The sequence below is a fragment of the Eleginops maclovinus genome, chromosome 12 (assembly GCF_036324505.1).
Source record: "Eleginops maclovinus isolate JMC-PN-2008 ecotype Puerto Natales chromosome 12, JC_Emac_rtc_rv5, whole genome shotgun sequence".
In the NCBI taxonomy this organism is placed as follows: domain Eukaryota; kingdom Metazoa; phylum Chordata; class Actinopteri; order Perciformes; family Eleginopidae; genus Eleginops; species Eleginops maclovinus.
The window spans coordinates 28,147,609-28,164,397 of record NC_086360.1 but is presented as its reverse complement, the minus strand read 5'-3'; the positions used below and the strand labels follow the sequence as shown (position 1 = coordinate 28,164,397).

The 16,789-nt window shown below is 39.7% G+C and overlaps 2 protein-coding genes across 2 annotated transcripts in view; both read left to right on the top strand.

Moving 5' to 3' along the window:
- Positions 1-2,315: 2,315 nt before the first annotated feature.
- vamp5 (vesicle-associated membrane protein 5) lies at positions 2,316-9,813 on the top strand. Its single transcript, XM_063897571.1, has 3 exons — positions 2,316-2,632; positions 5,565-5,708; positions 8,204-9,813. The coding sequence occupies exons 1-3, from the start codon at positions 2,630-2,632 to the stop codon at positions 8,342-8,344; spliced, it is 288 nt and encodes a 95-aa protein (XP_063753641.1). The 5' UTR covers positions 2,316-2,629; the 3' UTR covers positions 8,345-9,813.
- Positions 9,814-11,401: 1,588 nt separating this feature from the next.
- The window catches only part of gcn1 (GCN1 activator of EIF2AK4), a 30,744-nt gene continuing 25,356 nt past the window's right edge, over positions 11,402-16,789 (top strand). The window contains exons 1-9 of the mRNA XM_063897960.1: positions 11,402-11,488; positions 13,070-13,172; positions 13,264-13,327; positions 13,953-14,084; positions 14,250-14,358; positions 14,444-14,542; positions 15,184-15,318; positions 15,412-15,589; positions 16,330-16,404. Of these exons, the coding sequence (XP_063754030.1) occupies positions 11,471-11,488; positions 13,070-13,172; positions 13,264-13,327; positions 13,953-14,084; positions 14,250-14,358; positions 14,444-14,542; positions 15,184-15,318; positions 15,412-15,589; positions 16,330-16,404 (913 nt within the window). The 5' untranslated portion in view covers positions 11,402-11,470. The remainder of the gene's footprint in view (positions 11,489-13,069; positions 13,173-13,263; positions 13,328-13,952; positions 14,085-14,249; positions 14,359-14,443; positions 14,543-15,183; positions 15,319-15,411; positions 15,590-16,329; positions 16,405-16,789) is intronic.

Here is a 16,789-nt window from a genome sequence, read left to right as displayed (position 1 = left end):
CACACACACACACACACACACACACACACACACACACACACACGTTTTTTATTCCTACTATAGTAGAACGAAAACACCCAAAAAACACATTAAGGACTTGTATGCATATTTGTGCATGACATTGGTCTGCAAAAGCCTCCATTGGACTCTTTTGTTTACTTCCATAACATAGTGACATCACTACGGAACACACTCGGACTCGCTTCTATTGGCGAGCGCTCCAACACATTGTACGTGATAGGCTGAGGGGCGGGACATCTCTAAGCGATTTTAAAACATTCAATCTGTCAAAACTTGCGATACAAAAAGTAATTCTCTTAGTGTGAGTGATCCACTCTGGAAGTTTCATGGTGGTATCTGTAAGTTGTTTTTGTCACCCTGTTCACCTGCAGTGTAAAAAAAGGCCGCCATTGTTTTTCATTTTGATGAACGTTAAAGTATGCTTCACAGATATCACAACCAGCGTTTAAAAGATATACAAAAGCACGATTTAAAGTGCAATGAGGTTCAAATAAATGTACTTTTATCGCCTCAGAGACTCTGAGTCCCTGAGGGGAACATTACACAAGTCTCACAGGGTGGAGTAAACCCTGCACCGCCTGAAGAAGAAGAGCACAAGCTGCTCTGCAAAAAGATCTGCTGCAATCACAATACAACACGTAGAAGTACTCAAGTACTTTGGATACTATTTTCCATTTGTTTTCTACTCTACGGTCCAGCAGTGGCTCAGTCAGTAGGGGCTTGGACTGGGAATCGTAGGGTCGCCGGTTCAAGTCCCCGAACACACTTGAAAATATGGAAGGTGGACTGCTACTTGGAGAGGTCCCAGTTCAGCTCCTAGGCCCTGCTGTGGTGCCCTTGAGCAAGGCACTGGACACCTCCAATCCCCCCTCCCTATTGCTCGCCGGGTGCTGCACACTGCTCCTAGTACTAGGATGGGTTAAATGCAGAGGACACATTTCACTGTGTGTGCTCTGCTGTGTGGGTTTCATCCTCCATTCTATCTGACTCCTACATCTCAGAGGAGAAGACTTTTACTCCAGTATGTTGTTTTTTACACTTAAAGTTACTTTTTACTTCAATTAGATGATGTCTCTGTGTGGTGTATATACTACTTATATACCCAGTATTACACAAAGTATACAAAATATATTCCACAGAGACAAATGACTACATAGAAATACTCATGTCATTTTAAATGATAATGAGAATAATAACTGAAATAAATAATTAAATACATAAGTAAATGATAAAACCACAAATAAATACATAAATTCATGAATAAATAAGAAAATGAAATAATTGAAAATAGCTATTCTGCATAATGAGTGCTTTAAAAACAATAACAACCTTAACCTCAATCTCAAAAGTAACTACATTTGTCAAAAAATGATATATAACAACAATGTTTCCCCTATTGTATAAATTAAATGTATAATAGTTATTTTCCGAATCTTTTTGTACTTTTACTTAAATCACATAACGAAGGCAGGACTTTCCCTGGTTATGGAGTACTTGTAGACTGTTGTAGTACTACTTAAACTTAAGTAAAGCATCTAAGTGCTGCACAGACATTAGGAATATGATAAAGATGTAGGGAAAGTAAAATTTAAAGCTGATTAAAGTTATATCGGTGTGTTTCTGCTGGTCTGTTTCCTGCTGGATTCTGGAGATAGGGAAATGTCACTGGAGAGGTCGATTGACGATGCATTCACGGACTCCTGGTTATTAAGAGCACTTTGAGATTGCTGAAATGGAAAGGGCAATACAAATAAAATGTATTGTTGTTGTTGTTGTTGTTGTTGTTGTTGAAGTAGCAGGAGGAGCAAAATACTATAAAACATTTAAAGTAAATAAATAGAATCAAATTCTCTATATTGTTGGTAGAGAAAGAGGGAGCATATTTAGTGTATGTTATAGCAAAACTATGCACCATCATCTAAATAATAAATACCTAAATAAATAAAAACATTTACTGTGGGAGAATAAAAATATTAACAATTGTATAAAAATTGTATGAGTGAAATATTGTTACGATATTTAATTAAATGGAGAAAAAAATGAACAACATTTAAATTTGGACAAAAAGTTTGAAAATAAATAAACATTCACTAAAACAAAACCTAGTTTACAATTGAGGGAGTGCAGTAGAAATATCTCATCGTACAAACAGAACTTAATGAATAGAAAGGGGAAATGCAAAGTAGTATTCTCCTACTCAATAAGTAAAAGAATCACACAGATCCGGGGAAGTCCAGAATATAAGCGTCACAGCTTTTAGTAACTGTAATATTTCCGGGAATACCCTGAACGCATCACACAGCACAAAGTCCAACAGCCTGAAGGACGACACACACAAACACACACAAACACGCAGCAGTATGCAAAAGTGAAAGTGTCAGAGCAAAGGGACAGAGAAGAGACGAAGACAGAGAGAAGAGACGAAGACAGAGAGAAGAGACGAAGACGGACCGCAAACCCCTCTCTGGTTCTCTCCGGTGGAACTGTGTTTCAGGTTTGGAGCTGCAGAGCTGCTTTCTGAGTTTCCTGTTTCAGACCTGAGACGCATAAGAAGTGCATTGGATCCTGTGACAGCCCAGGCACAGATACAGCAACACCCCCCCCAGACATGGTAAGTTCATATCTATCTTGTATGACTTTTAGTTCATAGATAACATGTCAAATAACGAGCGAGGGAACTTTTTTAAAACTAAGAATCAATGTACCTTCACAAACCCGCAGGTAAAGTCCCAAAGGTGGGTAGACTAGTGTCTGCCATTATACGTGATGATTATCTAAGCAGAAACTAACAAAACAAAAGGTTTAAATGCTGTTTTATTTAGTTGGAAACACGTGAGTTTGATGTCAGGTAGACATCGAGGTGAATCGGAGATAATTACCAAAATAAAAGCAAGAAAATACAAATATATTCCAAATGTTGATAATATGTGGGCAAGTGTCTTCCATTGTAATTGATGATTATTTAACCAGAACACAACAATGAGGTTCACAGGGCTTTTTATTTGATTGTTAACACGTGAATTTGAAGTCAGGTTAAAATACATTGAGGGGAACGAACTCTACCAAAATAAAAGCACCATATTGTTTTCAAAATGTTGGCTGAATATCACACAACACTGACATGATTTGAAACATGGTCAGGTTCAAACATACTGAGGTGAAAATGACCAAAGTGAAAGCATACATTAATGAACACTCATAGATGGGAAAGTGTTTTTCACTTTAAGTAATGATTATTTATCATTAGATTTTTTATAAATACATTCTGTTATTTATCCATAAAAACAAAGCAGAAATGAGATTTAAAATGCACAAGCAATTCAATTATATACCCACACAATAATCCTGATCACATTACATCTCTCCTCATATTTTCATAACTGATGAATCATTAACATATCTTTCACACCAAAATAAAATGCTGTTTTTTTCCTCTCAAATATGGAGCAAGAAAGACAAGAAATACAAAGACTAGGACATTTTAGATGCAGCATATCATTTGAATTCAGACATACTGTATGTACATACAGATTTAAAATATTTTTGACATTTAAATTCAGATTTCTTTTCTTCATATTTATAATATTTCCTATTTTAAAGTATTTTTCACATTTTCGATTTTTATTACAAATCTTTTCTTTTCTTTATTTACTTGATTTTATTTCATGTACATACTTCTGCTCCCAAACAAACAACATTTTTTTCAGAGTTTTCTGGCAATGTTTTGCAGTTAACAACAGCAATGTTTGAATCCCACAACCTCCGTACACCCTTAGATATAAATCTACTCGATACTGATCATTAATATCTATTTTATCAGCTCCAAAGGCAGCATTGTGTTCACAGTAACGAGCAGAATCTGATCTGATAGGTGTGGTTTCCCCGGATAATGCCAGTTACATTAAGGAAGGAGGGAGGGAGGGAAGGGGGTGAACTGGAATGGGCAGCACTTCCTGTCTGAAGAGGCAAGGAGTGGAAGGAGTAAAAATCCAATAGAAAAAATCCATTGATTGTTGCTGGACGATGCTGCCTTCAGGGTCCATTAGGAAAATACGACATCTCGGAACCGCTCTATGACAAAGGGATAATACTGATACAAATAACATTAATTTCAGAGTAGAGCTTGTTCAAAGTCCTCCTCTTTAGTGTTTTCAAGCTCAGAAAAAATGAGATAAAATAAACCTTTTAAATCAAAAAATAAATGAAGGAAATTATTAATATTTTAAATATGTCCATTCTGAAGTGGAAGTCCAAAGTGGGTTCATTGTGGTGCTAGCCATACAGTGTGATAACAAGAGCAACTGCTGCCTTTTCAAAGCCAGATAAATACTTTATTTTTTCACCTCAGCTATTCTTAGCCTACAGTGAACTTGTGCAGCAACAGGAAGTGAAATATGTGAGGTATGAAATGGAGTCACGGAGGCAGAACTTGTTTTCTCTGTCTGTCGGTTTCCTGTTGCTGCAGCCTTCCTCTCGGGGGGTCGGAGGTGAAGGATGCTTTAAACTCCTCTCTGAATGTCTTCCAAATATCCTGCCGGCCTCCTGTCACCCTGTGCCCCCCCCCCCCTGTATTTTATTTTGAAAATACTCTTTGAAGTAGAGGTTATATCTTTATATTTGAACTGCGTTTTATTTGCACCTTTCTGTTTATTTTCTATGTCTTCAATATATCCGGTGTTGAGAGAGCTGTGGAGTTTCTGAAAGTGATCACATTTCTTATGACATTATTGAAAGGGTACCTATAACATTTCATAAATACCCTCTCGACGCAGTTTTAAAACCCTTATTCCATTTCTAAATTAACTCACTGTTGCTTCAATCTACTCGGTTCCTGGGAACAGTCCCGTCGCAGCAGAAGGAAATGCTCTGTCTGTGTGTTTATGAAACAGCCTGATCGTATCAAGCGACAACAAGTCTGCATAACTACAGGCAAGACGTGCAAACTGCGCTCCCAAAAAACATGAATCAATTACAGATTTAATCCACAATATAATTCATGCAAACGATGCATTGATGAGAGCAAAGACTTCTTCAACCCGTAGAAATGTTTCCCATTACTAAGCCTCGCTTCATTGGACTCTCTCTTGGGTTAATGCCCACGTTTTTTAAATTCCCACGACCCCAGAGCCACAGAAACAATAAACACAGGTTTCACCGGCTGAGTTTTACTCTCTTTGACTGCTGCACTGGCCTTGATGAGGAAGAGTGGGGGCTTTGTGGAGAAAAACAACTTCTACTCCGCTCAGGACGACTGAAACATGGAACCTGTCCACTCTTGGGGTTTGGGCAAAAAGGCTCCACAGCGGCCCCTCAAAAGTCACTAAATTCAGCCTCTCGTTCGGCTTTGACCTACAAGGTTGAAAATTGGTAAGTGAATGGGGCATGGTGAGACGCACAAGAAAGCCTCAACGCAACAGGAAGTCAGAGATTTTAGATTTCACATCCACAACCACGAGAGATTTTTTTGTGAATATTTGACGTGAATATGTTGTCTTCTCTGAAGCGTCTCTGCGTTCCCTGTGTAACCGTGTTGTGTGTTGCAGGAGAACGGGAAGAGCCGCCTGCAGCAGGCCCAGGACGACGCCGAGGAGGTGAAGGTCATCATGCTGGACAACATGAACAAGGTCGACGAGAGGTCGGAGAAACTGGGAGACCTGGAGGACCGAGCCGAGGAGCTGCATGTACAGGTGAGGAAAATGAATCTCTCCATCAGTCAGAAAACACGTCTGCTTCAGAAAGCTCTTTTCACCCTCTGTCTGAAACCAGAGCCCGGTCTGCTCTGATTGGTTAGCTGGCTGGCTCTGTTGTGATTGGTCTACTCATTAGAGATGCTCCGCCCCTTAGCCGATCACATACAATGTGTTGGAGTGCTAGCCAATAGGAGCGCAAGTGTTCCAGAAGTAAACAAATCCAATGGAGGTGAGAGGAACTCCCTCTGGAGAGAACACAGGGATTTTAGCCTTTGCAGACCATTTACATGCACTAAAACCTACAGAACACACCACAGGAGCGAGTAATATCATTTAATGAGTATTTTGGATGTTTGTTTCCCCCATACTCTAAAATAAGACCCTATAAATAATTCAGAACAAGAACACTATTGGAAGATGTGCTGATCTTCTACCTTATCTTTTAAGTCAAAGTAAATCCCAAAGAAGAAATCTGCCATTATTCATTTTACTTTGGTAAAAGTGACAACACTACTTAAGGTCTAGGAATGGCAGAATAATATTTATCCAGAATATAGGAGCTAACGTGATGACTTTCAGAGGAGTAAAAGCTTCCAAATGGCAGTGGAGTAGAAGTATAACGTGGCATAGATTGGACTTAAGCACTGTACTCTGGTCTGCAGTGTCTCACATTAAAACATGGAGAGATTCATAACTCCACATGTGTTAGATCCAAGACATGTATTAATAACTTCCACTCATAATGAATCACCAGAGGTAAACACAGAAACACAGATATCACAATAAGTGTTTCTGTGAGGCAAACGGCACTAACGTTCCGCTCCCGCACGACCAACAGGAGGAAATGTCATATTGCTGTCTATAAATACTGCTGAGGTGGAGCCGGAGAGGAAAACACATTTACAATTTACTTCCTGATTGTGTTTTATGGTGCTATGTTTAGAAAGGTATTTCCTATTGTTTCCTAAGATGAATGAAGCTGCAGCGTCCCTGGGTACGGCGGAGCGAGTGCAGGACATGCCGCGAGGCCAGTGACCGTCCGGGGATCAGCGGGTGGGGGTCGCGTCGCTCCCACGTCGGCCCCAGTGAAAAAGCAAACATGTAGAAAAACTGTTATAAGGGAGGAGTCCTTTCAGTCCTGCTGCCAGCACCCGGACATGCTGAGCTGCAGATGTTGGACAATCTGCACAATTAGCATAAAACATGAGCTGTAATGGCGTTAAAGGCGATGTGGACAATAGGAGGCTTGGCCGATTGGGACAACTGGTTTTGGGGATTATTGAAGAGGCTGAGTACATTTATGACATTTTCAGGATCAAAAATAACCGTTTTAAGCAGAAAGTGGACATATTTTCCACTCGACTGCACACAAAAACTTCCAAATCGACCCCAAATGAATCGCAGAGAGTAGAATATGACTTTCGATTGATGCAATGGAAAGAAAACATTTAAAGAGGCCCTCTTCTGAGGTTTCGGGGCACTGTGTTATATGGGTTTTAGTGCATGTAAATGGTGACTGGTGTGCAAATGTGGTGTCTTCTTCTGGTGTTTAGTTTCCTGGTGTTTATATGTCTGTGTGCAACAGAGTGCCTCCTGCTTCCCCCTGCCTTCACTGTGTCAGGTGCTCTGCTCATAATGCAAGTTTTCCCAAAGTTTATTATCTTTTATAATCTGGTTTGTCGGATAAAGGCTCAACAGTGAGCTGTAACAACGCTGTGGTAACTTTGTGACCTGCTTGAATACATCTCCGTAATGTGGTACAAACATATTGGATATAACCCCTGGAGCTGAGGAAATACAGAATACGATTTCTGGATTGATACGTTTTCTCTTTGTAGGATTCAGAGTTTTATAGGCGTTAGTATTCTGGCTCAAAAAGAAACAACAATCCGTATTAAAAGTTGTGAATCAACCTTTGTTTATTTTCTAATCATTACCCGTGCCTCTGCCAGGACCAGTGTGCAGTTCACCGAGAGAACATCCTAGTTGTGTTGCTCGGGCGTTAAGAAAGCCCTCTCATCCCGTCATGGCTTCTATATTTTGATCTTTTCAGGACATGTTTCGTTTGATATAGAGATATAATATATATATATTTTTAAATGCTTGGTCATGAAAATGTGTTCTTAATGAATCTTTATTTCTCGCTTATTTCTCAAAATAACTGCTGGTGTGTTTATTTTATTAGTCGCTTCCTGATTCCCTCTTAGGATAAAACACATTTAAAGAATCTGGAACTTAGTGACTTAAATCCATCCCATGTTTGGCTTATTTTCATGTGTTCAAGGCGTGTAATCTTTAATTATGCTTACCTACTTCTTACTGACTTCGGATGTGTACTGGAATTAAGATTCAACGTTTCTCATTCCTCTTGTATCTGCTCTGTCCCCCCCCCCCCCCCGCTGTGGGACGTATATGAAGGGTCTCTAACTCTGATTTCAATAACACAGCATGTGAAATGTAACATGCTCTTTCTGTGTGTGTTTCCTCCCCAGGCTGGAAAGTTTGAGAAGAACGCCAAAGTGCTGATGCAAAAGAAGCGATGTGCGAACCAGAAGATGCGCTACGTGTTTATCGGCGTCGGAGTGCTGGTCGTCGTCATCATCATCGGAGCCATAATCATCGCCTGCGTTTAACGGTTCTCCTGCAGGAAGAAGCTTTTCCGCTCATGAAAAGATCAAATATCAGGACTGAGGAATAAACCACGGGACGTCTCTCCTGCCCGGCTCGGTGTGAAAGGTTTCTGGGCGATATTTATGGGACGATGCATCCCACTCTTCAGTTGATATGGTACCATTCATTGCTTTGCTGCTTTTTACAACCACTTCTCAAACATCAGGCCCGAAGTACTTTAAAACGGGGGGTGCTTTTTCACAAGCCACAGTCTGAATATGTATCTGTATAACATCGAAGTTCCATTTGGATGTGAGGAATAATGTATAATGGATTATTATTAAATGTATTTTGGGATTAAGGACTCCCAAACGAAGCAGAGGGTGCAACCTTATAGGGAATTGGAACCGTGGTGCATTCAGGGGCGACTGGCCATCTCTGGAGGACAAGGTCTAAAGCAACAGCTGATTATATAGCAGCGTTTCCCGCTCATCTGTCAGAGGTTTTGCATCCAAATTTGATAAAGAATGCAAGAACTATTAATGTCCTGACAGAGAAGCTCTTATTGGAGCGTTAATTACAATGAAGTTAATTAAAGACATCTCTACTTATGAATTAAGGGGAGAACGGACCGATCAGAGGTCCACTCTACCATATATTTAGAGTTAAATATATACTTTTCATTTGTTTTGTATTTAATGTGGTTTAATTTCACAGTGCACAAATCAAAGTGGACCAAATGTAAGATCGACTGTGCATTAAATCCCCCTTTAACTATCAAGGATGTCTTCATACACAGAGGGATTGAAGGGTTTTACAGCCAGAATCTGATTTTTACATAAAGTAAAATAAATCAAAATAAAAAAAATCCAGCAAATATTTAATAAAAAATGTGCAAGAAACATAAACATATAACAGTTCAAATATATTGAAATATATATTAAGAATACAGTATATCTTCATTGAAAATGGAAGAGCTATGCAGTTGTAGAATTGGAAGTATCGTGCAGAAATGTGCAAAATAATCATATTTGAAAAGCCAAAAACAGCAGAAATGAATCAGTTCTTTTGTAAAGTCGCAATTATTGGGGAATTTATTTAGGAAATTCTGTATGTGCACTTTGTCATTGAATCAGTCCCACTCATGTTCACCTGTACTTTACCTGTGTCTTTCCTGTGTGGATCGGGTTGTATTACTTTACAGAAAATGGTTGTTTGCCTGCAGTTTGATTAAAAATGATTTAATGTTGTCTTGTGAAAGCGCTCTTAGAGGCGCTCAGGCACAAACAACACGATCAGACTGCTCATTCTTTTACTGTTTTGTTTGTACATTGTGCCGTCTGTGGTGTCTGAACTGAGGGAATACAGAGGAGAGTGGGTTCACACTGGGTAAATATAGTATATGCAGCTTCAGAAAACTTGCATTGAAAACATGATGTGATTTATTGTCATGTACATTTTCTCTGATTCATTAAAATGTGTTTAAAGGAAACCAACGACTCCTGTGAGCATTTGTTGGAGGAAATTGGATGAAAATTGATTTTTGAGAGTGTTTTTAGTGGAATGACTACTTTGTATCTCAACTGGTAATAGTCCAACTGGTACAGATGTCACAATTTGTCGAAATCCAATAGAAAAGTCCCACTTGTTGTTGATGCTGCCTTCAGGGTCCATTTCAGAAATACGACAGCACTGCAATTCTCTATAAACAGGGACCTACTGTATGACAAAGGGATAAACTGGTACAAATGAACGGTCATTTAGAAGTAGAGCTGCAACCATTTGTCCATAGACTGAAAAAATAATCCACTTATTAGCTTTTTCGACTCATATTTAAGGTAATTTTTCATGCCAAAAATGTCAGAAATTGCTGTTTTCAGCCTCTCAGAAATGAAGATTCCATGCTTTTCTAAATATCAAACTAAAGTGAATATCTTGGTTATTATTTCATAAAACAAGGCATTTAAAGACTTTCACTTGGATTTTTAGGAACTGGAATGGACATTTTTTCAAAGTTTTCCAGGACAAATAATCGGTCCATTAAGCGATAATGAAAACAGTTGTAAATTGAACCCCAACTCTGAAGTGAGTGTACCTGAAGTTGAGTGTTAACAGTGCCTGCCTCCTGCTGGCCAATGTTTCTACTTTGGATATACAGTATATGCAGTAAGGGGGGAACATTTCATATGGTCCAGCAGTGGCCCAGTCAGTCCAGCAGTGGCCCAGTCAGTAGGCTTGGACTGGGAATCGTAGGGTCGCCGGTTCAAGTCCCCGAACAGACTTGAAATATGGAAAGTGGACTGCTACTTGGAGAGGTCCCAGTTCACCTCCTAGGCCCTGCTGTGGTGCCCCTTGAGCAAGGCACCGGACACCTCCTATCCCCCCTCCTCATTGCTCCCCGGGCGCTGCACGATAGCTGCCCACTGCTCCTAGTACTAGGATGGGTTAAATGCAGAGGACACATTTCACTGTGTGTGCTCTGCTGTGTGCATGTATGTGATTAATAACGAGGGTTTCATCCTCCATTCTATCTTCTATATCAGGTATATTGTGTAATGAGTTTAAACATTTGACTTTTATGTAAACAGACTTGCATTTTCCTTCCTATTTAACTCATCTTTCTATCTATATAACGGAAAATGATCAGATAACATTATTATTATTATTATTGACATAGATATATAAAAATATTCCGACATGTAGCTCAAGGTAAACCATTTAAATAATAAATATCAGCAAATAATACTTTTATGTAAAATATTTGAAAGAATAAAATATTGCTAAACTTTTTTCCCTGATTTTAATGTTTATTAAACCACTTCTTGTGCCTTCTGTATTTATATGTAAAACTAAAGTAATCTTCTTATTTTATTCATCTTAATCAACGGTTTTTGTTTCGATTTTATTTATTTATTTACATATAAACGTATACACATTTCAGACATGTAACTGCAGGTAAACGTTGCAAATAAATCAATAAAACAACAAATACATGAAAGCGTATGATACGGTTGTGTAAAGCCTAAAAATAGGGATGAATACAATAAAATACATACTAAAATACAACTGGAACAAAAAAAGTCTACGTTCGTAGCATTTGTGACCCGGAAGTGACCTCACCAAGTTCTTCCTGCAGCAAGACCGGCAAGATGGCGGCCGACACGCAGGTTTGTGAGGCTGGTTTTTAAAACATTATCCGCTTTCGTTCATGAATTCAAGTACGCTACAAAAACCATATATATTTCTATGCCTACTTCCGCTTCTTAAACACACTGCTGTGTTTCGGGATTTAAAGACAACGTTACACGAAAGCTGTTAGCAGGCTGTTAGCTTGTTGCTAACGTGGTGTGACGTCACCATGCTAACGATAGCATTGAGATGAGGCTTTAATGTCCTATTATTGTTTTGTAATCTGTGTTTTCTTGGGTTTAACTTAATGTCATTGGTGTAAAATAGTCTGAATTCACCTTACATTAAGCAGACGAGCGACTCATGTGATGATACATCAAACCACGCCTTCTATAAGCAGTTTAATGATAAAACCTGGGGCTTTAAATCTACTGTAGTGAGCAGCATGGGAGGTGTGGACAAAGAGAGGGTTCAGAGGAGGAACAAGTACTCAGATATACTTGAGTATAAGTACAAGTACTCAGATCTGTACTGGAGTTAAAGTACACGTACTCAGATCTGTACTTGAGTTAAAGTAGAAGTACTCAGATCTTGTACTTGAGTAAAGTAGAAGTACTCAGATCTTGTACTTGAGTAAAGTAGAAGTACTCAGGTCTTGTACTTGAGTAAAGTAGAAGTACTCAGGTCTTTTACTTGAGTAAAGTAGAAGTACTCAGATCTTGTACTTGAGTAAAGTAGAAGTACTCAGGTCTTGTACTTGAGTAAAGTAGAAGTACTCAGGTCTTGTACTTGAGTAAAGTAGAAGTACCAGAGTGTAGGAATACTCTGTCACAGTGAAAGTATTCTAAATGTTCCTCCAGTGAAAGTAGAAAGTACTCTCCTCTAAATGTACTTAAAGTAGCGACAGTAAAAGTAGTCATTGTCTGATTGGTCCATTTCAGAATAATATCTCTGATATGTTTTATAATGATTGATCATTAAAGTGTTCTCAGAGCTGGTAAAGGTGCAGCTAGTTCTAATGGCTTTGTATACTGCAGGGTAGCTGCTGGATTTACTGCAGGTGGGAGCTAGGTAAATGGTAAGAAATGGATTAAAAAACGAAGCCTTCGTTATCTACTGCTATTCACTTTTTACGCAGAACATTTCCCCTATAAAAGCTAAATTGTGTTTAAGGTAATTTCATTCCCACCCACCCTGTTCAACTGAAGACAAAACCTAGAACTGACATCATCAAAATATGCCAATATGAATTAAATCTTCCTGCTAATTTATGTCAAATTAGCAGCCATCTGCACCCCCCAAAGTATATATTTCAGATCTGTGGGAAACACTGTACTGTATACCAAACATGTTTATTACTCTATTCTATATTTATTATTTGTGTCTACATTTAGTCCAAATGTTTAAAATGTCCTGTATTTTATAAACTGATTTAATGAGCATTTTTAAAAGAAGCCTGAAATCCAAGATTGTTTGTATTTTGTCAACAGTATTTTAATGTTGTACACATGATAGTATCACATTTTAAGCCACAAATTGCTCTGAAACGAAAGTAAAATCAGCCCTTCCTTCCCCCTCATGTGATCATGAACTGAGCATCTTGATGTTCCTTCCTCCAGGTTTCAGACACACTGAAGAAATTTGCTGCCAATGTGACCACAGCCAGTGTGAAGGAGCGCAAGGAGATCTTCGGGGCGCTGAAACGGTGCACAAAGGGCAAAGGTGAGGGGACTTTATGATGCCTTATTTTCCAAGTGTAAAATGTATTCCATAATCACCGCTAATGCTTCCTTAAAATCTCTCCTTTCTCCAGAGTTACCGGAGCCGGCCATCAAAGGATTATGCAAGCTCTTCTGTCTCACGCCGCACAGATACCGGTCAGTGGAAGCAGGATAATGTGCTCATTCAACTTTAATTTGTGTGGTTGTTAAATGATATGTTTGCTTTACATATAGAGGAGGCTTCCTGTAAATGAGCCTTTCATAAAGGAATGGAAACATCTGGAAGTTCGACGCATTTCAGGTTAACATTAACGGTGTTAATCGTTAGCGTGCGATGACTTGATTACATTTGGTGGTGTGTGAAATGACGGCGGAGTAAAGTGTGTTTAGCATTATAGAGTTTTTATATTTGAAGAAGTGTTAGTAACTGATTGCAATAATGTAAAAAAGGCACATTTAGACCAAAAATACATGATTTATTCATGAAAACTTGGACAAATAATCACTAATAACAAAAAGTGTTTCTCAGTTTTAATTAATATAACAACAACATGTTTTACACACGTGCACGCTAGATCTTTCATTCATCAGAATATTCCCAAATCTGTAAGGAATTTTATGCAAAATAACAACTCAGCACAATATTTAGTATAATGAACACATGTTTCTATGACCTGCAGCAAGATCTAGCTGGAGCAGGAGTGTTGACTACGCCTCCAGAGTGTATCTTACAGACTCGAATCTGAGTGTGTGTTGACCTGGATGTGTGTGTTCTCCTCAGAGATGCCGCATCCCGCAGAGAGCTGCTCTCCGTCATCTCCCAGCTGGCTGAAACCCAGCCGGACGTCCTGGTGACGAGCCTCCTCCACAGCCTGCTGAACAGCGGCGTCATCAGCAAGACCGGGCAGCCCAGGTACCCCACTCTATGATGTGCAGATCTATAACGCACCAAAAACAAATGTGATCCATTTAAGGTCGTTGATTTCACCCTGTGTGCTCTACTGTGTTGCTTTCTAGTCCATTTCACCTCGCTGTGTTTTTAAAGCTGCCCTATTAAAAGTATTGTTTATATTTGCAGTAAAAGCGCCGGTTCTGCTGCCTTCATCGGGCTGTCCTGGACCTGTCTGTTGGTCCCCGCTGTGTTCTCAACCCCAGAGAAAAAAGAAGGACCGGTCTGGAAGAAGATGGTCCGTAAATTCAGTTTTTAACACGCCCACATTTCCCCAGCTTCAGTGCTATATTTCAGGATGTTCTGCATCACCTCTCTTCCAGGTGGAGGTTCAGAGCCTCCTCGTGGCGGAGGTGGTGGGCGGTGCCAAGACCACGGCCCAGAAATCCAGCCTCAAGAACCTCAGCAACCTCTGGAAGCAAGTGAGTAATAAACCTGTGGAGATGGATGTAATTGTTGAACGCTTCACAGACCGTAGGTATTAAATATCCAGAGGCTTTCTGATCAGATGTCCTGTCTGACGATCAGAGTGGGTCACAGATATGGAGCCGGTTGGAGCATATAAGATGGTAGTAGTGAATTGGACAGTTTAAACTGGTTTGGTTACTCACCATCAGCAGAACAACCCTGTTAATATCTTACAATAACTATAATGTATTTTAATATATATTTTGATGTACACATGAGGAAAGCAGCTTTTACTTTCATTTCTTATTTTTACATAAACATTTGTCTTTCATTTTGTGTCTTTTATTGGATATTATTCTTATGTTTATTCAACTATCTTTATTTTATCACATTTTTATTTTAACTTCATTTTGTACACGTTTTATTTTATTGGTGTTTTTGCCTCTATGTGAATTTTAGACCCCTTGTTTTTTCATTTGATCTCCACTGTCCCTTTGTTTGTTTGTATAGATATAGATATGTTTGCTAGTGCTGTTTTTATTCATCATGTGCTGTATTCTCTGTAGTTGTAGTACTGACTTTGTGTGAAGGACCCCCTTGAAAACGTTGCTTCATCCTCTAAATAAACGCCCTGACGGTGTGTGTTCTCTCTCAGAACCCGGGTCTGGTGGATCAGTACGTCGGCACCCTGCTGAGCCTGGATCAGAGCCCCACCACTCTGGCCATGCTGGGCGTGTGTCTGGACTTCTGCACCGCGCAGAAAGAGAAGGCTACCATAGAGAAGCACAAGGTGAGACGCCACAAGGTTTTTCATACGGCACATTCCCAACTCCCAGAATAATCCTGACATATAGTGTGTGTGTGTGTGTGTTGTGTCTCTCAGAGTGCCGTGTTGGACCTGTACATCAAGTCAGTCCTCATGAGTAAAACCAAACCCCAGCTGCACATCCTGGACCGAAGCAGCTCCTTCCTGCGTCACGTGTCCCACTCGGAGTTCAAGGACCTGCTGCTCCCGGCTCTGCAGAAGACCATGCTGCGCAGCCCGGAGAACGCCATGCAGAGTGAGACCGCTTTACACCACACTCAGCTGAGGCTTTCATCCAAAGAGACTTACAACACGTGCAATAAAGCATGAACAAACCACCGTAGAACAACAAGAGAAGTGCAGGAATATTAGCTTCAAACCATTGCAGGTGCATTCAGTCACATGAGCTAAAGATACCCCGACCCAGGGTAACACAAAGTTGTCCCATAACTGAAAAAGGAGACTTTGCTGACTGTTTCTCTGGAAACAATGACCAGAAAGTCACCAAATTTGGACTGAATGTTCACAGAGAGGCAAACCACACAATAAAGCAAAGCGTTCCTCAACATCTTTTACCATCTTTGTTATATTTACACTTAAACACGCGTGATTTGAAGGCGGAGAAATGGAGTGGGAAATAAAAATATCCCAAATTACGTTTTTACCTTTCTGTCATTATTAAAGTCAACTCATCCATGTGTATTTATTTATATGTATCAGAGACTTTTATCTGGTCATAAAAGTAGGTTATTTGACTTTTCACTGCATCCTTCACTGTCAGTAGCTGCTAACAGCTAACCTGCAGCCAACACCGAACGAAAGAATGCTGCTACCTATTTCTTACCATAGATTTGTAATTATTGCTTATAAGAATGTGTGTTTGTCTCTTTATTTAACATGTTCTCCTCTCATCTTTGCACATCTGTATGTAAACATCCTGTGGGACAAACAATGGATATACGCTTCTGATTTAAACATGTTCTGCTCTCTCTCCAGCTGTTTCCTGCCTGCTGTCGGCTCTCACTCTGGACCTCAGTCAGTACGCCATGGATATCGGAAAAGCCATCGCAAGTAAGACCCTAAAGGGCTCATTTATTTAGTTCTGTTCGCATCCTCTTCAACATATCCCTAAAGCATGCACTCATGTCCCTAAAGCATGCACTGGTGTCCCTAAAGCATGCACTGGTGTCCCTGAAGCATGCACTGGTGTCCTAAAGCATGCACTGGTGTCCCTAAAGCATGCACTGATGTCCCTAAAGCATGCACTCATGTCTCTAAAGCATGCACTGATGTCTTTAAAGCATGCACTGTGTCTTTAAAGCATGCACTGGTGTCCCTAAAGCATGCACTCATTTCCCTAAAGCATGCACTAGTGTCTGTAAAGCATGCACTCTAAATCATGCACTGATGTCTTTAAAGCATGCACTGATGTCTTTAAAGCATGCACTGATTTCCC

Bases quoted from the DNA above. Each gene is read 5' to 3' on its own strand.
- vamp5 (XM_063897571.1), top strand. The intron at 5,709-8,203 runs GTGAGGAAAATG...TTTCCTCCCCAG, and splicing joins CCGAGGAGCTGCATGTACAG to GCTGGAAAGTTTGAGAAGAA.